At 33.2% G+C, this 22,449-nt stretch overlaps 8 protein-coding genes across 11 annotated transcripts in view; 3 read left to right on the top strand and 5 right to left on the bottom strand.

The window, feature by feature from the left end:
• The window catches only part of LOC108965647 (tight junction-associated protein 1), a 124,902-nt gene extending 122,947 nt beyond the window's left edge, over positions 1 to 1,955 (bottom strand). For all 3 annotated transcript variants that reach the window (XM_018928192.1, XM_018928193.1, XM_018928195.1), the window contains exon 1: positions 1,832 to 1,955. In XM_018928192.1, coding sequence (XP_018783737.1) covers positions 1,832 to 1,870 — 39 coding nt within the window. In that variant the 5' untranslated portion in view covers positions 1,871 to 1,955. The remainder of the gene's footprint in view (positions 1 to 1,831) is intronic.
• Positions 1,956 to 5,298: 3,343 nt separating this feature from the next.
• Positions 5,299 to 7,583, top strand: LOC108965637 (solute carrier family 35 member C2). Its single transcript, XM_018928179.1, has 5 exons — positions 5,299 to 6,070; positions 6,131 to 6,418; positions 6,475 to 6,727; positions 6,790 to 6,959; positions 7,019 to 7,583. Exons 1-5 carry the CDS (start codon positions 5,684 to 5,686, stop codon positions 7,418 to 7,420), a joined length of 1,500 nt encoding a protein of 499 aa, XP_018783724.1. The 5' UTR covers positions 5,299 to 5,683; the 3' UTR covers positions 7,421 to 7,583.
• A 149-nt stretch (positions 7,584 to 7,732) lies between these two features.
• LOC108965641 (cyclin-J) lies at positions 7,733 to 9,935 on the bottom strand. Its single transcript, XM_018928184.1, has 4 exons — positions 9,639 to 9,935; positions 9,395 to 9,581; positions 8,635 to 9,102; positions 7,733 to 8,574 (listed from the first exon to the last, which is right to left on the bottom strand). Exons 1-4 carry the CDS (start codon positions 9,813 to 9,815, stop codon positions 8,114 to 8,116), a joined length of 1,293 nt encoding a protein of 430 aa, XP_018783729.1. The 5' UTR covers positions 9,816 to 9,935; the 3' UTR covers positions 7,733 to 8,113.
• Positions 9,936 to 10,144: 209 nt separating this feature from the next.
• LOC108965632 (protein KRI1 homolog) lies at positions 10,145 to 13,335 on the bottom strand. Its single transcript, XM_018928174.1, has 6 exons — positions 13,127 to 13,335; positions 12,771 to 13,070; positions 12,372 to 12,705; positions 11,455 to 12,316; positions 11,234 to 11,397; positions 10,145 to 11,160 (listed from the first exon to the last, which is right to left on the bottom strand). Exons 1-6 carry the CDS (start codon positions 13,245 to 13,247, stop codon positions 10,416 to 10,418), a joined length of 2,526 nt encoding a protein of 841 aa, XP_018783719.1. The 5' UTR covers positions 13,248 to 13,335; the 3' UTR covers positions 10,145 to 10,415.
• A 327-nt stretch (positions 13,336 to 13,662) lies between these two features.
• Positions 13,663 to 14,319, top strand: LOC108965639 (autophagy protein 12-like). Its single transcript, XM_018928181.1, has 3 exons — positions 13,663 to 13,795; positions 13,849 to 13,985; positions 14,051 to 14,319. Exons 1-3 carry the CDS (start codon positions 13,747 to 13,749, stop codon positions 14,171 to 14,173), a joined length of 309 nt encoding a protein of 102 aa, XP_018783726.1. The 5' UTR covers positions 13,663 to 13,746; the 3' UTR covers positions 14,174 to 14,319.
• Positions 14,320 to 14,340: 21 nt separating this feature from the next.
• LOC108965638 (NADH dehydrogenase [ubiquinone] 1 beta subcomplex subunit 5, mitochondrial) lies at positions 14,341 to 15,379 on the bottom strand. The gene is made up of 4 exons (XM_018928180.1): positions 15,189 to 15,379; positions 14,860 to 15,083; positions 14,606 to 14,712; positions 14,341 to 14,549 (listed from the first exon to the last, which is right to left on the bottom strand). The coding sequence occupies exons 1-4, from the start codon at positions 15,271 to 15,273 to the stop codon at positions 14,408 to 14,410; spliced, it is 558 nt and encodes a 185-aa protein (XP_018783725.1). The 5' UTR covers positions 15,274 to 15,379; the 3' UTR covers positions 14,341 to 14,407.
• A 438-nt stretch (positions 15,380 to 15,817) lies between these two features.
• On the top strand, positions 15,818 to 17,940 carry LOC108965634 (eukaryotic translation initiation factor 3 subunit L). Its single transcript, XM_018928175.1, has 4 exons — positions 15,818 to 15,976; positions 16,130 to 16,608; positions 16,667 to 17,639; positions 17,702 to 17,940. The coding sequence occupies exons 1-4, from the start codon at positions 15,947 to 15,949 to the stop codon at positions 17,834 to 17,836; spliced, it is 1,617 nt and encodes a 538-aa protein (XP_018783720.1). The 5' UTR covers positions 15,818 to 15,946; the 3' UTR covers positions 17,837 to 17,940.
• A 479-nt stretch (positions 17,941 to 18,419) lies between these two features.
• Positions 18,420 to 22,233, bottom strand: LOC108965630 (rho GTPase-activating protein 68F). Of its 2 annotated transcripts, none has more exons than XM_018928170.1 (9): positions 22,146 to 22,233; positions 21,344 to 21,474; positions 20,646 to 20,771; positions 20,420 to 20,455; positions 20,286 to 20,350; positions 20,093 to 20,223; positions 19,306 to 20,033; positions 19,141 to 19,247; positions 18,420 to 19,071 (listed from the first exon to the last, which is right to left on the bottom strand). In XM_018928170.1, the coding sequence occupies exons 2-9, from the start codon at positions 21,387 to 21,389 to the stop codon at positions 18,871 to 18,873; spliced, it is 1,440 nt and encodes a 479-aa protein (XP_018783715.1). In that variant the 5' UTR covers positions 21,390 to 21,474; positions 22,146 to 22,233; the 3' UTR covers positions 18,420 to 18,870. The 2 variants fall into 2 exon arrangements, with proteins under 2 accessions (XP_018783715.1, XP_018783716.1); XM_018928171.1 differs by lacking the exon at positions 22,146 to 22,233 and adding an exon at positions 21,555 to 22,118.
• Between the last annotated feature and the right edge of the window lie 216 nt (positions 22,234 to 22,449).

Genomic DNA, 22,449 nt, shown 5'->3' with positions numbered 1-22,449 from the left:
CGTCAATGGATCTACAAGTGGCCAAAGCCATGCGAATTCCCTCTTTTTCCGAATCAAATTCCAGGTTTCTGTACCGAYTGGTTCCTCTACTTCACAGTTACCAAGTATATCAGCATGCCCTGAAACCCATTGTAGATTTATCGTAAAATATGATGTTAGATCTACTAATGATCAAGGCATTATTTCACTTCTTTGACGAAACTAACCGTACATACATATTTCTTATTGTGACCACACTCCTTGTCAGAGMAATAAGACTGGCTTTGATTAGTGTGATCTCCGCTTGGAAGACACTGCATTGGTCTGGTAAACAGAATTCTAATTTGGTATATAATTTGGCTGAGAAGACGCCACCTTCCACTCGATTTTCTAGTTTGGATCCATCCATATAGATCATAATATCTGTTTGTCATTTTCCTACTCTTATCTCGAGGGGAAGGTAACATTGGAAACCGAATTTAGTTTCAAGATTTCCTAGCATGTTATAGTCAAGGAGTGTAGGGGTTAAACCAGACACATTTACTAAACTGACAAAAATAGTTGTACGTGGTGGAGAATTTTTGAACTAAACTTCATAATTAAGGCACCTTAATTACTTCACAGTTGTCTTAGCACATAATGTGACATTTTGTGGAGTAGTGTAATCGATGACGTTTCATTCTAAAAAAAAATTTGGATGACCTTGATCCCGTAGCCGATCTCCAGATGGTGAGAAAGATTTTTCTGCATAAATGTATCAACATTTTCWCAAAGAAGCAGTTTCTCAAAATAAATAGTTTTTTTTGTGAAATATTTTACAATCCAGAATSGCTTAAAAATCGAATTATTATCGAAATCATATTGCTTCCATTAATACGATACAAATATGTATGTATATCTAAAAAGGTGGTATTCAAATTACAAGTTGTTGAGCCGTTCTGGAATTTCCCGTGTTGTTTTAMGAAGGGAAAAAATACAGTTGAAGCAAAAACTTGGTTTGATAGCGCCAGATCAACCATCAACGTTAAGTTCAAACGTGTTGAATTGAGCACCGAAGTCAGTAAACACAGTGGACGCCCAAAGGAGAATGCCGAAGAAAATGAAGTTACGTTATTCGAGATAGCAGGCACTCTAAAGATATCAATTGAACATGTACATCATATCATCCAGGAATATTTCGGTATGAGAAAGCTCTGTGACAAGTGGGTGTCGCGCGATCTCACGTTTGACGACTTTTAACAACGATTTGACTATTCGGAGCAGTGTTTAAAGATCTTCAAGCGTAATAACCGGTTTTTTGCGTCGATATGTAGCAATGGATGAAACACGGCTTCATCATTTTACCCCGAAGTCCAGTTGACAGTCATCCGAGTAGACTCMACATGACGAACCCGCTCCAAAGCGGAGAAAAAAACCACAGTCGCCTAGCAAGGTTATAGCGTCAGTATTTTGGGATGCTCTTGGAATCGTTTATATTGACTATAAAAGAAGTTTTTATTTAGTTTTTATTGAAAGACGAAAAAGTCAGTAAAAACAATGACAAAAGTTTCTGAATTGAGCTTCAAATCGCTTACGGAGCCATCGTATTCTCCACACCTCGCACCAACCGCCTATTAGATGTTCTCAGATCTCAAAAAAATCCTCGTTGTTGAATAAAAAGGCGAATTACGCSAAGAAAAAATGTTTTGTAATATTAGGCCGAGAACTTTTCGATTGGGCCGTTAGTATGCGTWCATTTAAAACAAAAAATAWATAAAAAATATTTCAAAACCCTACATGTCTCCTAACATAGTAAAAAACGTAAGGGTATAAAGAAAACATAATAATTATTATTATTTTTAACTTCGATTACCTGTTCCATATTTGATGTGGCTGACATGTCCGCGTTCATACTTTATTAAAGGCTTTATTGCGAAAAAAAATCACTTTTGAGCTGCCGAAACTGCAACAGTAAGGGGCAACATAACCGTTTTACCGTTTTCCCGTTCTCGTTCGATTATTTTATTATTTTTCGCAAGATCTTGCCTTACACATTTTTCTTTTCTTTTTATTATTTAAACATAATATTTTCTCTGTTTAGTTGTGTAAGGCTTTTCATTTAAATATTTGCACGCATATTTTTTCTTTATGTAATATCCCACATTCCACTTTATACTCTTCGCTGCACATACATTTACAGTTGACCGGCCTTTAATTCGACTTTAACTTCCTCACCTCCGCTGCCGACACAAATGACACAGACAGAACTTTATACCGAGACAAAGGTTCACAAACACAATGGCACGCATGTACACAGTCGCCTTGTCGACGCCGCTACCCACCAACCAGTACGCACAATTGTTGGGTGGACTTTTTCATTTACAGTCATCAAGGTTTTTCACTGACGCCACACCGAATCAAACAACAACAGTCAAAACATATACTGCTGACTCAGCTGATTTGAGCAAAATTTTCTCCAAAAATTTCTATTTTATTTTCTTCAAAATATTTTTGAATGTTTCACGCACGCTTGCCAGCTGGTACATCACCTTCGCCAAAGTTTAAACACTTTTCGCTTTCTTGTACGCTACTATTAATTTAACTATCTAGCTAGCTCATTGCTGCATTGCGCTCGTAAAGCTCAACACTTTCCTTGGAACTTATTCTAACAACATTTCGCAGAGACAACAATTACATTTCCGCTTCCTTAGCCACATACTGTTAACAATGCGAATTTTCCGCTTTTTATTCGCTTCACTTAAATTATTATTTAGCAGTTAATACTGTTTTTCTGARCTTAAAACGTTCAACTTATATTTTATGTGAAGCGAGACAATAGGACGAATTCCGTCTTCTGTGTGTATTCTACTTAAAATGACAGTTGGCATACTCGTCTGCCAATATTTTCACTCCCGTTCGGTCGTCCATCCAATATATGTTCATACATATGTGGTGCGCTTTAAGAATGCGCCGGCGCTTAAAGGATACAATTGAAGTTGGTTGCCGTTTGCGAGGACATRTCAAACAGTTAGCTGTTAACTAAATTATTGCATTTCGATTAAAATGTTCGATAACATGAAAAATTAGTTTATCAAATTAAATTATTGTTGCTAAAATTAACTTACTTCATTTCAATAACAAACTATAGTGAATATTTATTAAAATAAAGCCGCCATGAAAAAAACTTTTTGGCAATGGGTTAAGAATAAAATAACCACCATAGAAGATGTACGATATATATAGATAGATAGATACCAGGTTGTTCAATAAGTTTTGTCATTTTATAAGAAAAACGCAACTTTATGATTCAAACTCCTCTTATTATTCGGTATAGTCTCCCTGAACTTTAATACTCTGGCTCCAACGATCCTCGAACCTGTGGATCCCATCCCTGAAGCGAGAATCATTTGAAGAAAAACGCTTACCACGCATAAGTTTTTTAAGTTCTGGAAACAAATSGAACTCGCTGGGGGCCAAATCTGGTGAATACGGTGGATGCGCCAACAATTCGTACTTTAATTCATAGATTTTAACCATTGTCAAAAGGATTTTTTTCTTCTTTAAACTGGTCCAAAAGGTAGCAATAATATTTAGAATTAATTGTTTTACCAGTTTGCAAATTATCCACAAACAAAATTCGCCACGCAACCCAAAAACACTGATGCCAAAACCTTCTTGGCCGAACTTGTTTTGAAGCCAAACAGACAGGTTTACACCACTCTTTAGCCTCTTGTTTTAATTCAGGATTATGGTTATAGACCCAAGTCTCATCCTTAGTGATAAATCGACGCACAAAATCTACTTTATCCTTTTTAAAACGCTCCAAATGTTGCTGAGAAAGTCGCATTCGAATGTGTTTTTATTCCATTGTTAGCGAATGCGGCACCCATTGTGCACACAGCTTTCTAAAACTCAAAATTTCACTTAAAATAAGGCTCACACTGCCTAATGAGATTTTAAAGCCTCTGCAAAATCTCCCTCAGTCAATCGACGATCTTCRAAAACCATATCCTGTRTTTTGGCTATGATTTCTGGTGTTGATGCGCTTTTTGGACGTCGTTCACTTGGATCGTCTTCACGGCTTGTACGATAACGTTTAAATTCATCAACCCATTGACAGATTGAAATGAATCTTCACATGCGTTCATATGAAGAGTGTGCCAACAAAACAAAAAAAAGCAACGCCCTCTCTCGTCGAACGACTAAACTTATTGAGCAACCTGGTATTTCTAACACTTCTATCTAAGGCGTATGATGGCCTTGCAGAGCTACGTGAGTGCAGGTGAGGTCTTACGTGAATCTTGTAGATACTTGTAGTAATTTACATATTTAACTTAAGGGGTTACATGGGTTTCCACGAATAAAAAACAGTATTTTTTCAACAATTTTTTTCTCATATAAAAAATTAAATATTTTACATATTAGAATATTTATTGTTACAAAAATACAATGTTAACACATAAATTTTGAAATTTTTGAAAAAAAAATTTAACTCGCCCATTGCGACGACCCTCCGAAAAGAGATGCGCCCGCATTGGCAGGATAACTCTTTACAAAATCATCAACATATATTGTGTKTTAGTTAAATCCTTAACTTAGAACTTGGGCGAAGGAAATAAATACTGAAAATTGTATTTTTACAAAAAAATTAATATTTCAGTGAAAACTTCGCGACATTTTTTTTCAAGTAGTTGTAATCGAAAAAAAAATTCTTCGTAAGAATTGTATCTCARAGACCTGTGTAAAATAAATATTTTTAAATATTTACTAACACATTTAAATAATAAATTGTGCTTACCTAAGAATKTATTTTAAAATATAATCATAATGTCCGTTTTGAATGGTCGTTATCGGTCAATCGTATAACTTGCAAAGGCCGTTATCAATTTTACCTTAACTCAAATTAACCTACTTTAAATAGAAATACTGGGAAGGTATAGTAATTCCATTTTGGTATTGCCACGCAATTTTTGCTCGGATACCTTTGTTTCGGTTTATGAACGAAAATTAAAATTTCAAAATTCATATATATATATATATTATATCTATATATAATTATAATATATAATTGATAAATAATCGTTAACTTTTGTAGTTTGGCAACTTATGTTATTTAGTAAAATTAGTTTAAGCATAAAGAACATACAATTTCTTTACATTTAGCGAAAAACCGTCCCGTAATTTATAACAATTCGGATATTTTTGCTAAAACTAAAGCAAAATTGTTGACTTTTTCCTTCATTCTTAATTTAAAGGGTATATTTTTGTACAACCTCCGTAATATCATATGGCAACGATTGCATGAAGCAACAGTGGTCAYAAACTGGCATTTGTCGAATTAGACAACAACAAACGTAGTAAACAGCAGCAATTGAATGGGGACGTCAGCAAGGCGGTAATAAATCTGTTTGGCGTTGCAATATTGCCTTTAAAAAAAAAAAAGTATCAGTGCTATCTAATGTTCCTTATGTATTTGTAAAACTTTGATAACGCATTTAAACAAATATACAAAGAAGTATATTAAATGTTGGTAATAGTTGGAGAGAGTGTGAAGAAGCTCAATAACAAAGTAAACGAACATATGGGAACCGACTGCCACAACGGTGACTAATGTCAATACCTGTATTTCTCACCTAATCAAAATCGGTGGTATCATTTACCGATAAAAACTGAATACTTTACTAAAATATTTGCCGGACCCAAAAACTCATTTTGTGCATCAGTAATGACCCAACCGCGTTATGAGCTTTTAAGCGGCAGTAGTAAACAAGATGATGTAAACCAAAGCGGACTGTCACGACGTACAACTTTTGGGTCACACTATGATGAGGATGATGACGAAAATGAGGAGATCGAGCTGAGTACTGAGCATCGCATAAGATATGAAAGTGATGATGAGGAAGAAGATTGCTACATAAACGGMCATTTAGCCGCTAAAAACATTAACCGGGATAATGTGCACAATGAATCTGGAGGTGTGGCGGGTTCACCGAATGCCGCTCTTCTACCGGGATCTCGCCTACTGCAAATGGCAGTCGGAACAGTAATGATTATTCTTCTTTACTTAGTGCTATCTATAGGTTTAACTTTCTACCAACAAAAGTTAATTAAGGTATGTGTTGGATTTAAATGTGTTTGAAGCACCACTTAAAATAAATTAACTTCATTTCAGGAACTACAATTTCCCATGACCATCGTAGCTTACCATTTAGTATTGAAATTTTTACTTTCTGCTGTTGTGCGAACAATTTATAAAATATGTGTTGGAAARACGAGAGTAAAATTAGATTTACACACGGCATGGCAAAAAATGGCACCAGCAGGTATTGCTAGTGGCATCGACATAGGATTTTCAAATTGGGGACTAGGGCTAGTGCCCATTTCTTTGTATACAATGACTAAATCCTCAACGATAGTTTTTATACTAATATTTGCAATAATGCTTGGACTGGAAAAGAAGGTATACAAAAAACAAGTTCAAATAAGTTAATACTTAATAGAACTTTTTAATTACAGAGTTGCTTCCTCATATTTATTGTCGGCCTAATTGCTATTGGACTTTTTATGTTCACCTACGAAGCCGCAGATTTTAATACACTCGGTTTCATATTTCTTCTTTTGGCCTCTTTGAGCAGCGGTATCCGATGGAGCTTTGCGCAATTTGTCATGCAAAAGTCAAAGTTAGGTTTGCACAACCCAATCGATATGATATATTACATGCAACCTTGGATGATCGCCTCGGTCTTACCATTCCTAATAACATTTGAGGGTAAATATAATGTAATTGAATTAATATGCAAATAAATTAGCTAAAGTTACTGTCTTTTGTAGCTAGCAAACTGTATAACATTAACTTATCCACATTATCTAACGACGTAATTACACGGAATGTGTTTTATATCACATTTGGTGCGGTACTAGCTTTTCTAATGGAATGTAGTGAATATTTAGTTCTTTCAAAAACTTCCGGTTTAACACTTTCAATTGCTGGAATTTTCAAGGTAATTTACTTTTAAAAATACAAATGTACATTTAATATACACATTTTGTTAATTTTTAGGATATTTGTCAACTTGCACTTGGGGTGGAGTTGAATGGTGATCAATTAAGCTTGATAAACGTTCTTGGATTAATCGTTTGCTTAGCTGGTATTTGCATGCACTTGTTGCACAAATATTTGACTCTCACAAAAATGGAATCCCTTGAAATGGGTGAAGAGGAAAGTGACTTACGATTCAATGAAACTACCATAAGTTCCAATACAAATAATAACAGCCATCAGACTGGTGGCAATGCCGGCACAGGTGGGAATGTATTATCTGCCGCACTGCAAAAGAAACATTCCTCCCAAACCATTCCATTACTGGAACAAAGCGACTCTGATGACTCCAATAATGACAATGAGCAAAGCGCCTCGGATGTTATATTCGATGTATTGAAACGGAGGGATATGCAACGATAAGAACACTAAAATATATTTTTTTTAGTTAAGTAGTATTATAAAATTTTTAAACTGGCTGATAGGCTAGAAAATGTAAATGTTGTATAAACCATTCCTCGACTATCTTATGAGTAAATATTCTACTCTTCAAACTGTGAAAATAAATTTTAGCAAATAAGTGAAATTTCTGTGCATCAAAAATTTTATTGGGATAAAATACTATATATTCTCCGATAGTATGAAGTCAGCAGATTTTAAAGTACTTAAAACACCCCCCGCATTTTTAAAGTCGTAATATCCCCATATTACGGTTAAAAAATAATGGTAATTACATAAATGAAAAATTCGTTTATTGATCTTTATTTTGTCTTACTAAGAGCACACCACTTGCGGTTTGCAACCCGCCCTACACTTTGACCAATATGATTGCTCAGAAAATCGGAAAATAACACCTAATCAAGTTGAGATAACTATTACAAGTACATATATGTATGTGTTTTTTTCACTCTTGTTTAATTTATTGAAAATTACTTGGATTACAAACTATAGGTCTATACTGCACATTGCAGTAACGCCCAAAAATATTAAACAAACAAAAACAAGAATATTCAATATATGGAGGATTGTTTCGAAAGTAACCGAAATTAAATTGATATCATATTAAGAAGTATTACTGCAGATATATGATATACAATATTTAAGGACTCTTCCGTTTCACACTTTTTTTCTGCGTTTAGCTAAACTAGAATATTCGGCGTGTGTACACAAATTTTGTTCTTCCGCAATATTCTCGTTAAGGTTTGTAGTTGAATGACTCCTCTTACCTAGCAGTAGTGAACAATTATCAATTTCAACAACATCAATATTGCTTTCATTGTCCGATGATTCAGATTTCGTATCGCATATAGATACAAAACCAGACTCTGGACTATCGCAAATAGCTCCTCCATTGTTTGATAGTTTAGCCGCAGCATAACACATTGCTTGCACTTTACTTATATGTAAATTATATAATGCAATTATAGCAGACATACACGGTGTAATTTCTTCTACCGGACATTCGGTTATTTGTACGAGGTATGGTGTCCAGGTAGGCCGTATAAATGATAGATGCCGCACGGCAGCAATGCAGGATGCGGCTACTACCGAAGGACGAGCATTCACAAACTTGATACCTGCAATTTACACTTGAACTGAATAAAGTAAAATTTTGAATGGAAATTTTGTCAACGTACAACTTAAAGATTCGTCTACAAGAGTAAACATTAACTTGCTTAATGCCGTAGCCATTTCTTTATAAGTCCGGTAAAATGGTGGAATTATATCAGTTGATGTATAACTCAGTATTTCCATTTGCGGGTTTAGTATAGAATGATATTTAAATAAACCGCCATGCCAATTTTGTAAATAAAGATGGTAATCGTCGAGCGTGATTATGTGATTGGCAAAGTATTCCGCGAATGTAGCAACTGTGGGGCGTATCAAATCGAAGTGAAATAACATTAAAACTTTCATTTCAGCTTGGCGAAACTCCTCCACAGTATAAACATCTCCAACAAGCTTATTCATATCAACAAACTTCGGTGCATTTATATCAGCTTCCTCAATTTTCGCCGCAATAATTAAACACGTTAATGCTGTTAGATTTAGTTTTTCGCTTCGAATAGTAAAATTATCCATAAAACCATCGAGCAAGTAAAGTGCTGAAAATATTAAAATATTATTATAATAAAAAATATGAATTTAGTGGAGAAATTTTTTTATTAATGAGTAATATTTACATAAGTATGATGTAGCGACACTTATTAAAAAAAATTTTGGGATGGTAATATGTTTACCAAATATTTAAATGATTTTACGTTACTATTATTACCTAAATTATTTAAGTAATCAATTAAATCAACGCTTATTTTTTGAAATTATCAAATAATAAAAAAGTTTGTATTATACAGCAATTCTTTATTTTATATTTAAGGGTTGAAATTTATTTCTCACCTAAATGTAAAGTTGTACGAGAAAGTGAATGCAGTTCCGCAGCCACCTTTAACAACCGCAACATTGCTTCCCTGAAAGTGCATTGTTTGGATTGAAATCCCAAAACAATTCGTCGCAACTCTGTCTCACGTAATGTTTGGAATATGTCGTCCGAGTAATCACAAAGCCAGTGTGATATTTCAGTTCGCTGCAAAATACCTACGTCCTAATTTTTATAATTTTGCATAAATTGTGCTCACATTACCTGGTTGGTAAACAACTCAAAAGGGTTTGAATATTGTGGGAACATGGGTATATCCAATGTTGTTGTTTCCATTTCTGGCCAGGTAACGTCAACTCCATAATTAGTAAGAGGAATAATCGGGGAATGACAAAAAAAATTAGAATATCTGCAAGAATCTGGTGATTTATTACTTTCCATTTCCCGATCACCACTATTATTTAMATATATTTTCTAAATATTGCATTTCTATATGCCGTTTATGTGCATACATAAAAATGTGAATTCTTAAATTTGACAAGCGGTTCCATTAACGGTTATCTACAATGGCTTTTGTTCGACGCTTTTGCTATTGACAGAGTGTTGTTGTCAATTTTGCAGGGTTTCTATTTTTTGTATAGGTATGCTTTGCAGGCTATAAAGACTACAAACATATATAAATTTGCTACTTTTTTAACGGATAATCCTTGAAAACTATTCAAAAAATTTTATCCACAACTGTACCCAATTTAAATAATAACTCAAACTTATTAGCTTATTAAAATAAATTTTATTATTGCATACGTTTAGTGTACACAAGATTAAACAATAACTGACTACTTTTCAATAGTCCTTCTTTTCATTTTTGAGCATATTGCGCAAATATAATTTATATATGTACATTTAATAAATATTTCCATTTTATACAGTGAAATAAACAACTAACAAAAAGGCAAATAATCTTAAAATCTATTTTTACACAAGAGTTAAAAGAAACGGAAATTTTTTGTTTTCAATGTAAAAATGATTTAAAATGTTACTTTAACTGAAATTAGTTTTAGGCTTTCCAAATTTCTGCTTTTTATGGAATTTTTTCGGGTTGATTCCATACGCCCTTAAACGATCGTCACTAATGCTTACCCCATCCTTGGAATCTTTGTTACTTGAATCGAAGTTCTTTGAATTCGGTTTAAATTTCTTTTTCTGTATTTTGTTGGACACAAACCGMGAACTCTGCTCCGAGTTTGCTTGACCGTTACCTCTTCCTTTATTATTTTTATTCCCTTTAAACGGATTTGGTTTATTTAGGTTACTTGATTTGGTTTTACCAAACGCTGAGTTACTCGACGCTTCGACAACGGAGCTAGTTGTATTTGTGGAAGAAGATTGATTATGATTAGTGGATTTAAATGGGTTAGGTTTATTGTCTTTTGGCGATTGGTTGTTTGAATTTTGATGTGCTGATGGGTTGGTTTCGGGCGCAACATTGCTAGCTTTAGATTTACGTTTTTTACGCTTCTTTTTACTATTAGTTTGCACGTCTTCATTCATTTTTGCGCTTTTGTCAGCCTTTGCGTTTGGATCATCTAACTTAAGTTTTTTGTCTGCAATTCCGTCACTATCGTTAATGCTAGAAGATTTATTGGTTTCCTCTTTTACTTGAACTTTACGTTTATTTTTATTCCCCATTTTACTAATTTCAGTAATGTTTATTGGATCGTTTTCAGTGGATTCAGGGTTTGACCGTGCATTTAGTATATCCTCCTCAGGGCCTTCATCATCGGACCTACGACAATAAATTATTGGAGAAATTTTGTATAATGTATATAAATAAATATAAATTATGTGTTAAATCATACCCTTCGCCATATAAACTTTTAAATATCTTTCGTTTAAGTGCTTCATTTTTAGCTTTCAATTTATATAATCTTTGATCCTTTTTTTCCAAGTGTTCTGGTCGAATTTGGATGGTTTTCTTTAAACTTGCCCATTGATTAAGTTCTTTATTTTTGGCTAAAAGTATCTAAAGGAAGAAAATATTTAATCAAATTATATATGTGGTAAGATGCATACTCATTACCTCCTCTATGGTGAGACCGAAATCGTTTGGCGTTGTCTCTGTATACTTAAAACGGCATGGAATGTCGCCAATCATGTCTTCACAATCTAACTTATAGTATTCATCAATATATTCTTCATACGTTTTCTCATCGACTGGATCAAACACTGGTTTCTCGGTCTTTATCATTTCCATAAATTGGCTTTTACGACCTTTTCGGCCTTTTCTCTTTTTTGTATTTTCAATAAGTTCTTTTTGCAATTGTTCTTTGGCCGCCTCAGGATCATAATCACAGTCCATATTGAAGTCTTCATCTTCACAATGAGTATCATTATAATATTCGTCATCTTCCACATTCGGATCATAATTGTCCCAGTCCTCCACTTTTAGTTCCTCAATATCTGATGGACATTCTGGTTTTTCTTCACCCTCATCCACTTGATAATATTCGTCATTGAATATTTCTTGCATTCGTCGATCATGTGCTTCCGGATCAAAGTCTTCCTCGAGCTCTTCGTCTTTAAAGCCAAGTTCTTCATTACCGGTTACCATTTTAATTTTTTGTATTTTATCCTCAATCTCTTTTCGCTTCATTTCTTTCACTATTTCCAGCTCTTTCATTTTCTGTTCCTTTTCAAACTTTTTGCGTTCTTTTATTTCTTGCCTTTTTTGTTTCCTCCGATCGTCGGTTTGGCGTACGGATTGCTCAATTGTTCTAGGATAGCGTTTTATGAACTCGGCATCGGGTTCTTCGAAACGGAAATTGTATTTTTGTTCGAATTCTGCTTGTTTTTCTAGTTCTTCTTCGTCCTCGGACAATGGTTGATTATCCCCAACGATTTCATCATACGTGGGAATATCTGAAGACTTGGTGTTTCCATAACTATAAAGAATAACAAAATGAGTACTAATTTATATTCTTCATGAATTATATTTACCCTTTATTCAAAATATAATCTCGTAAGAAGCGTTCACTTTGTGGTAAGTTGTTACTGTTCCAGTAGTTTTTAAGGGGTTTTAAGGATTCTTTTATAGGATCTTCTATGTCGTCCTTTTGTCCAGCCAACCATTTCAAGTAATCTGCATCTTCTTTGTCTTGCTCGTCTTTCGTTTTATTTCTTTTTTTAAAAATTCCCCCAAATGCGTCTTCATTAGCTTCATCGTCCTCTGAATCGTTTTTGTTAACCACATTCATAAATTCTTCTTTTAATTTGCGCTCCTCTTCSGCGAACGTTGGTGATGGTATACGTTTTGAGGTAACTTCTTCAGAATCTATTTCATTAAAACAAAAACTTAGCATTACAAAATTTTTGTAGCAATTATTGCATTGATCTTACCATCTTCAAATATTCCGCCTTTGTCCAAAATAACTTGGCGTTCATAATCCTTTAAGGTTACTGGTTTATGTTTTCTATCTTTTGCCACATTTTTTTCATCTTCAGCGCCATCGTTATCTTCATTTATAGATTGGAAAAATTGTGTGCTTTTATCATATATCGTTGGATCCTTATTTTTTAATGACGACAAGGTTTTAAGGAATTCTTTATCAAATTTTATATCGACCACTTCATCTTCTTCTGACGAAGACTCACTATCACTTGATGACTCCGAATTAACATCATATCCACGATCCTTAACTAAAAACCAAGTAAACTCAGTGAATACTTCTTTGACTTAAAAATTAGATACTTACATTTTTTCAATAACTCCTTTTTACGGAAACTATTATATGATTTTGCATACTCCTTATTAGTGCTTATTTGGACATCCTCTCCATCACTTTCATCTGATCCTTCAAACAAATTTCTATTCATTCTGGCGTACAGTTATATTTTATTTTCCGAATCGTATTACATTGAAGGAAAGCTAAATATTCAAAACAATTTTCTTTTACACGTGCCAAAGAACGTCAAACCAGAGAACGTATATCATCATAAAATTTACGTTCTCTGGGCAAACACTACGAACTGCCTTACCATCAATTTTTATCAATTTATTTTGTTGATGTTTTGCATGGCTTTTGGCAGAGACCATACGAATATACTCAAATACTGAAATAAAATTAATAAAAACCGATTCGTTTGTCATCATCATCAACTTTTTATATGAAATATACGTTAGTTGTTTTACGATTTATAATATTCTTCAAACGTTTATGTAAAATCAGCTTAACTTTTTCCTAGTGGCAACGAAGGCACTTTTATCGATACATATTATTTGACAAACAGCTGTTGTATAATAATTTGTTTTTGATAAAATAGATTATTGAAATATACATTTTGTAAAAAAAACCTTCTAAAAAATAATAAAGTCATGGCGGATACAGAGGATAATTCCATAGCTGAGAAAGACAATTCAAAGAGTACGTATGAAATCATGTTGAGGGTACTTTTAAATTATTGGATTTATTTTCAGTTTGTATACTACTCAATGCTACTGGCAATGTTCCGATAATCAAAAAACGAAAATGGACAGTAGATCCTAACAAAACTGTAAGTTGGATACAGAAGTTTATACACCAATATCTAAAACTAGATGCAAATGAACAGATCGTAAGTTTTCCACATAACAGAAAAAAAATCTCTTAGAATCTTAGTTAACGTTTAATGTTTTTTAGTTTCTTTATGTTAATCAGACCTTCGCTCCTGCACCGGATCAAATTATAAAAAACCTCTACGAATGTCATGGAACTAATGGGAAACTGGTTCTTTATTATTGCAAAAACCAAGCTTGGGGATAAATAATGAATACAATATAGAGGGACTATCTGAGTAGTATTAAGATGTATTATGTGTATACAATCACTATGATTGTAAGTACTTATAGGAACTTATTTAATATGTTTAAGCAAATTTTATATTAATAAAAAAAAATCGTTTAAGAGCATCATAATGCGTTTATTTTAACTATTAATTGGAACTTTACAATCTCCAATTTTTAACTTTAATCATCAAATAAAACCGATTTAAAACATTTATTTAGAGCCTCTTATTGATTCCAATTGATCGGCAGCCTCTTTAGAAATTCTATGATATTTGGCGATGGCAGGTCTGTAGTAATAGGCTTTATAATCGTTACGTTCCGCCATTTTTTCATTCACCTCTTTCTCAAGTTGTCTAGAAAATTAATGAATATAATATTTATATGAAAATTATATTAATATTTCTCTTACCTTATCATTGCTTTCTCATTTTCTTCAAAAATATGGTGCAAGGCCTTTTCATATTCTTGTTGTGGAGAAGGATAGATGTACCGAGATATAAAGCGAGAAATCGGGTGCTGAAATATTAAATTATTTGATTTTAGTTGCATATCATTAGAGCTACATTCACTTCAGTTGAAATGCCATTTTTATTACGTTTTTTGCCTCTTTCGCTGCTTTTATATTAAAAATAAATCAAATTTTTATATCTTAGAAAAACTAACCTTATGATATTCCCAATGTTTGGGCTCGTAACCTTCTGGAATTTCGGTCAACTGAGCTGGGCCAATGAAWATGTTAGTGTACAAAACAATTCCTGTAATAGGAATAAGACCGATCATGACGTAGAAGTGCAACAAATCTTTGAACTTATTCCACTGGAATCGAGAAGGCTGTATTGTAAACTGATGGTGGTCATGTCCGGATTTTCGTATCTGCTGTTGTACGGCTAAAATATTTATAATTTTATAAGGAAATAATTTGTAAGTAGAATATACGAGTTGCGTAATGTATTTGGCAAAAAACGCCGCAACTTCAAAGTATAATTACTTACCATTTCGGCAAACTGGTGAGTTTAAAATGTTCCTATATTGGGATAAAGCCGTCAATGGACGTGAAATGCTGCTCCAAGACACCATTTTTAGGATGCAAAATCAACGAAGTTTTGCAGGAAAAACAATGTGAACAATAAAAATACTTCACTATCCGTTTAGAGCAGGTGCGGGAAACGTCAATGTCAACTTTGACATCGAAGAAAGAACGAAATAAGAAAGAGATTTATAATCAAAACAAAAATAAACATAAAAGTTATAATTTAATAAATAATGTTAGAATACCGAAAAGAGTTCTATCATTCTTGATATTAGAAAAACGATGTTTAATTTAATGTTTTATTTTTGTGCTTAAAAAATTTGTGTTCTTAAAAAATTAACTTAGTTGATATAAATGAACATATGTTACATTTTGTGTAAAAGTGTAGATTAGAGAATAGGAACACTTTGCAATGGATCATATCCTTTCAAAACATTAGTWATTTTTTTCTTTATTTCCTAGTTATTTACAAATTATGGTATTTACATTTGTTTTATTCATGTCCACGATTTAGTCATACTAAATGAATATTGGCAATCCAGGTTATTTCATTCATTGACAGTTTCTTCAGTCGGTATAGCAGTTCTAAAAACGAACAGGTCGATTGGGTTACAATCAAATACTCTTTTTCGTGGCATAGACTTTTGCTGGCGTGCTTATATTCTCAGTCACAGTTGAAATCTATTAATATTGTTGGTAAAAATACTATAAATTAGCATCATGTATAGTGGAGAGGATTATGGAAGTGCTGTGAGTAAATTCGTGTATTTAAAAGGATCAATAATTGATGAAGAACACCGAGTCGTAAATTTTTTAACATAACCATACTTTCTGGTTGTGGTGACAACAATCCACCGAGTATTCATTTTCAGATGATCAATTTACTTCCTTTAATCATTTTAGGACTACTATGACGATTATGGACACACCGGCGATCCGCAATTGGATATGGAATATGAACGTAGTTACTACGCAAGTCGAATGCCCGACAATGTAAAGTTTTTCCTTCAAAACTTCTGTCAGGCCATTAAAGAGGGTGTACTATTCGATATACAAAATATGTACGAGAATACATTTCCACAAATTAGTGACCATCATTTCGATAAAAGCGCTTGGCCTGATGAGCAAGAAGTAGCGTCGATTGTAGATAACGATAAAGTTTTCTTAATTTTATACAAAGAATTGTACTACCGCCACATTCACGCACGTATACCCGGTGGTCCTAAATTAGATCAACGCATAAATTCGTTCTTTAATTATTGTGATTTCTTCAACCTAATAATTTCATCACAAAATCCAGTATCATTGGAATTACCTGATGTCTGGTTGTGGGAATTAGTTGATGAGTTTGTTTACCAATTCCAAAACTTTGCGCAATACAGGTAATTGAACATTTAAGTTCTTAAGTTTCCTTTAATATTAAAACAAGCTATTTTATAGAGCGCGTCTTACTGACAAGACACAGGAAGAGATTCAACAACTTTGTGTTAATCATAGTAACGTTTGGAGTATACTTTGCATATTAAACGTTCTTCACTCTCTGGTGGATATTTCAAACATTAAAAAACAACTGGAAGCAATTTCCCAAGGAAATGATCCTCAAACTGTTGCTGGAGAGTTTGGCGAATTATCGTTTTATAAAATGTTGGGTTACTTCTCTTTGGTAGGCCTCTTGCGTGTTCATTCACTGTTGGGCGATTATTATCAAGCCATTAAAGTACTGGAGCCTATAGAAATCCACAAGAAGTCRCAGTATTCTCATATACCTGCCTGCCAGATTTCAACTTCATACTATGTTGGATTTGCATACATGATGATGCGCCGTTATGCTGATGCTATACGCACTTTCTCTGAAATCCTCTTGTACATTCAACGCACCAAGCAGTTGTACAGCACGCGCTCATACCAAAACGATCAAATTAACAAGCAAGCTGAACAAATGTACCACTTGCTGGCAATCTGCCTTGTTTTACATCCACAATGCATTGATGAGTCAATTCAACAAGTTCTTCGTGAAAAGAATTATCATGATGCTATGTTCAAGATGCAATGTGGCGATTTGGAAGTATTTAAATCGTTCTTCATCTTCGCTTGTCCACGATTTGTTAGCCCATGCCCGCCCGCCGCCGATGCTCCGATGGAGGATTACGTTAAAGATCCAATGGAACATCAATTGATGGTCTTTATGGATGAAGTGCGTCAGCAAAAGGACTTGCCTACAACACGTTCTTATCTCAAACTGTACACAACATTACCATTAGCCAAATTGGCCTCATTTATCGATTCAAACGCCAGTGAAGATGACGTTTCAAAACTTCTTATTCGTTTGCTTTGTTTTAAGCACAAAATGCGTAACTTGGTCTGGTCCAAGGGTTCTAGTGGTTTGGAAGGGTCTTTCAAATCTGGTTCAGAGGTAAATTTAATTCGAATTAATTATATATTTTTTCTTGGTTCTAAAAAATTTTTCTTATGTAGTTGGACTTCTATATTGATGATGATATGATCCATATAGCCGATACGAAGATTTCACATCGTTATGGAGACTTCTTTGTTCGAAAAATTATGAAGTTCAATGATCTTAACCGTAAATTGAAGAATATCCACATTTAAATTGTGTACCAGCAAATTATTTGTAATCATTATTTTATTTATAGAAAATGCGCATAAAAACATATAGCAAACCCCATATGTAATAAAGTTTATAGAAGCGCCAATTATTATTTTTTTTTACATGAGATAAATGCTCTGGGTTTATGCATGAACGGCATTTATTGACACATACTTGTAGTAGTAGCAAACATTATCCTAGTATCAGAGTTGATAGTCCTTAGTCAGAAACTTAACGGACTTCGTTGGAGTTACCACTGTCGTGGTGCCATACCTYCAAAGCGCAATGTTATTGCATATTGTCATTTCAAACTCCCARGAAATCCATTAGCAGGCAATGAAAATATGGAGAAGTACAAAAAATTGTTTGTTAAGGAGATTTYATGAGTTACCTAACTGATTAAACAATGTTGTTAAGTCTCCACGTTAGGCTGTATTAAAACTTTGCTCCATTTACTACTTTTCAATGAAAGGACGCCGTATATGTGATCAAAGGAATTAATTTATAAAATTAAAACAAAATTTCTGCATAAATTTCTTTGGTTATACGAATTTAAAATAGTAATTATATTTGAATAGAAATAAGTTTACAAAAAAAATATATTTTTTTAAATTATACACACACCATCAATCACTAAACCAACAAAGTCTTGCAAAAAACAAGTTTTACTAGAATTGAAAGTGATTTGTATTTTAAGAAAATACGCTCAACTTTGACATAAAAATTGCTGCTCATCTTTCACTCTACACTGTTCTATTCTGTTACGGCATTTTGCTTCAGTGTCATATACACCCTGTGTTATTTAAAAGTGCACTCGTTACTTAAACTTTTTGTAGTGATTCAAAGTGGATTTCTTAAAATTCTCTTAAATATTTTAAGCTTAAAACTACATATGATGAAATCTTATTTCAATTAGTATATAATACAAATTTGTGCACCGACAAACTTAAAGTCGGGTGCTATTCGTTAAACCTACATTAAAATACACAGTTCCATTAATATTTGCGCGTTGTGCATCACTCATACACTTCCTAGTTCAGCCGATGGGTGTATGACCTTGATTGACATCGATYAGATAAATGTCCTTGTGATTTTGCAACACAAAATCAATAAATGCATTTATCGGTCGGATATCCTCCAAGGTGGTGTTATTCTTGTTCGACCATAAAAAATTTGGACCGAATACAATAGCTAAATTTGACGATGTCATTTTGTTTAGATCCTCACATTCCATAACCTGTGGACACATGAAAAATATATCGTATAAACAAYACGAAACGTGAAAATGTTGGAATTTAAAACTTACGCGGACTAGAAATTCGACTAAGTACTTAAAAAGCTCATAGTTTTCTTCAGGTAATTTTTCTCTTATAAGCTGCGTCACATTACGAGAGCGTTCCTCCTTTGGCCAATCTGTTAAATTAACATAAATAATTATAATTTTCCATATACATACGGCATATTTGTTTACCTAGRAAACTAGTGATGTCGTCGTACAACTCGAATGTGAGTAGTGGTTCACTTAGATCCCGCAAAAAACTTTTTAACAGCCCGGCAATGACGTGAACATTGACATTTGACAAGTCCACATCTTCTCCACGATTAACTCGCTCTTTTAGTGCAATTATCTCGGAATGATTTCCTGAACGGCGAAAWATACCCTCTGTGTCAATCATACCTGTGATGGACAGAGAGTCGACGCATTTTCGTACTATTGGTGGTATGGAGTTGAGACATGGGCTATTGGATACGATGAATTTAAGCGGAGCGCCAAACTGCACTGTGTTGGCCATTTGTTTTGTTGTGTTATTGTTACTTCCACCGTACCCGTATCCAAAGCTGGATGGGGTGCTTTTACTGCGAAATAATTGCTCGTCAAAATCACATACGCTATCGGGTACCTTTATCTTTGAGAGACCCAATGCTTGGCGTAATTCATCCAAACTGGAAATATATACGAGTTTTTGGCGAAATTTGTCGCTAATGAATGGACTAAAAAATTTCCATATAAAACGTATGAATAATGTAGGATGGACTACATATAGATTTTTGAGATTTTTACGAAAATTGCGGTCCAATTCTTTGTAAGAATTCCAAAGCAATTGCGCCGATGGTTTGCTATGTTCCCTAAGACCTTGATGAAAATATACGAGAATATAATCATTCTCTACAAAYGGTTCGATTTCTTTTATAACATCACTAAAATGGAAAAGCATAATTGAAATATTTTACGGAAGCAGTAAACACAAAATACAAACCAGATGAATTTTTCCATTTGAGATTTCTCAGGAAACCGTGATGCATAAATTGCAAATATATGCCTTCCCTGCTTGTCAGTGCCAAGAAAATCGCATCTATTTTTAACGCTACCAATGGCCTCAGACTGTTCCTAAATATTTGCAYAACAGAATATATATTTTGTAAGTTAAAATTATTATGTTTTTAACTAACCTCCCTCAACTGATCGAAATCGTCTTCCAGCGGATTTACTATCTCTGCAGGCTCGATGTCTTCGTCTGAAAGTAAATCATATGTTTTATTTTAACATTTGTTTTTTATACATATATGTCTGTTACATGGCTTACCTTCTGCTAATACGAAATCGTCAACCATAACATCCTCTAAAATAAAATTAATATTTTAGCTGCAATATCATTAATTAACTGTGGACATTTGACAAAATAATCTAATCAGAACAAAATATTGAAAAAATTTGTAATTCTAATTGTTATCCTTGCATTTCATACACACTAAATAATTATATTCAAACTCAAATGTCCCCAATTATGATAGAGATAATGGGGTACATACTTTGCAACGGTGTTGGCGATAGTAATTCTGTATCGTCAAACTCCAATTTGGGTTCAAAATCATGCAAATCTGACAAACTCGGCTGAGGYTCTTCGGAATTCTCCACCACCGGATTTATTGCTGGTCCTGCGGGGGTAAAATAACGAATTATTTCCAAAAACAAATATATGTAATTATATGACATACTAATCTTACAATTAATTTTTAGCCTTTAAGCGGCAAGAAAATTGTGTATTGATTATTAATAATGAAGAGAAAGTTGATCATTTAATGTATTTCTCAAATAGTTATTAAAAAAATTATCAAGCAACATTAGTAAGTGTGTACCACACATATCAAACAAGACAAGCGGTAAACTATTTTTCAAACYACAACATGCAGCATATAATCATATTTGTAATGGAATTCAAAACAAATATAAGTAAACAAGCAAAATACAATTTAAAATCGTATGAAAGCAATACTGATGTTGACTTCTACATAAATATGTATATCCACAAATTTTATAAGTCACTTTAAAAGCTAATGTATWCCGATAAATATACCAAAAATATAGGGATGACATTGAGCTATAAAATTTCTATACGTAGTTATAATTACATATTTAACTTATAACGTTTAGTAAAACATATTTTGAAAATAAATGTTTGATCATGCTCCTTTATTAACACTTCATTCAAGCTATATATTATACTTACCAGGAAGCCGAGAGGTCGCATGGGCATTTCCTAGCGTGATATCCATTGCCCAAGGCTTTTGTGTCACAGTTTTAATATTTACGCTGTTTTAAAGCAAAATCACTATGCTTCTGTGTTCCTATTTTAGAATGCTATAAAGAAAGGAGGAAGTATTCAAAACAATAACAAATATGAATGAGAATGTGTCTGTTAAACAAAAAAAATTACTAACATCATTGAAAGGGAAATACACTTTGTTAGGTTTCGATGATAAGAGTTAGATAAGATTTCAACTGTGTGAGATACTTATTATTGAAAGTATGAATATGCTTTCCGTTGCATGAAATGATCGAAGCAAAGGTTGCAAGTTATTTAATATTTTTAAACCATTTCCATTAATGCATGACGTCATACAATATAACGGGGAAATATATTGTGCCATACAGATACACTTCAATATTTGRTAGCGAATTAATCAAGCAATGAAATGTTTACGATAACCTTTGTTAAAGTTCACTATAACCATTGTTTGGCATTTATACACCTAGGCACTCGGAGGAATTAAATAAGCAGATTCACGGATATGCATTTATGTATATGTTTTTATAAATGTAATTTGCTTATCAAAGCTTCGTTGTATACTATGTGTATTTTGTGTTGCTGTTGTTTTAATGAGTTGGGTGTGTTTGTGTTACTATGCTATTTCCACCCAAGAAAACGACACAATTAACACTTTACGAATTTCACACTTTTGTTTAAAACATAAAAGTTCATTATAAGTCGACAATTAAAGTATACTTGTTAAAGTAGTGATTAATTTTACCTTTAACTTTTCTTGTTTTCCCTGTTATTCCGTTTGACTTTACAACTTTTTCTACGCCTTTTGCTTTGTAAACTGGCGTTTAACGGTCAGCAGTGTTGTTAACGCTAAACTTTTTGCCAAATCAGWGGGTAAAAAAAAATATTTTTTAATTAAATGTCTTATTAGATTTTTACATATTGAAATTTCTGTAATATTTTTAGTAACACTATTTTGCAAAAATATTTAAACAATGACTGTCTGTTTTGCTTAATTATAAAGTTGAAAAATAGTTTTTAGTTATTAGTTTTGAAATGGCAACTCTATT

Source organism: Bactrocera latifrons, unplaced genomic scaffold, assembly GCF_001853355.1.
Source record: "Bactrocera latifrons isolate USDA-ARS-PBARC rearing strain unplaced genomic scaffold, ASM185335v1 scaffold_143, whole genome shotgun sequence".
NCBI classification, from domain to species: domain Eukaryota; kingdom Metazoa; phylum Arthropoda; class Insecta; order Diptera; family Tephritidae; genus Bactrocera; species Bactrocera latifrons.
The sequence above is the reverse complement of the archived record's forward strand: the minus strand, read 5'-3'. Positions and strand labels throughout refer to the sequence as shown.

What these genes read in the sequence shown, in the direction of transcription:
- LOC108965639 (XM_018928181.1), top strand. Translation starts at nt 13,747, where the DNA reads ATGGCGGATACAGAGGATAATTCCATAGCTGAGAAAGACAATTCAAAG. An exon ending in TGAGAAAGACAATTCAAAGA is followed by an intron (nt 13,796 to 13,848) that starts GTACGTATGAAA and finishes ATTTATTTTCAG; the next exon opens with TTTGTATACTACTCAATGCT. An exon ending in TAGATGCAAATGAACAGATC is followed by an intron (nt 13,986 to 14,050) that starts GTAAGTTTTCCA and finishes AATGTTTTTTAG; the next exon opens with TTTCTTTATGTTAATCAGAC.
- LOC108965641 (XM_018928184.1), bottom strand. Translation starts at nt 9,815, where the DNA reads ATGGAAAGTAATAAATCACCAGATTCTTGCAGATATTCTAATTTTTTT. An exon ending in TCGTACAACTTTACATTTAG is followed by an intron (nt 9,103 to 9,394) that starts GTGAGAAATAAA and finishes TAATATTTTCAG; the next exon opens with CACTTTACTTGCTCGATGGT. An exon ending in TGTAGACGAATCTTTAAGTT is followed by an intron (nt 8,575 to 8,634) that starts GTACGTTGACAA and finishes TGTAAATTGCAG; the next exon opens with GTATCAAGTTTGTGAATGCT.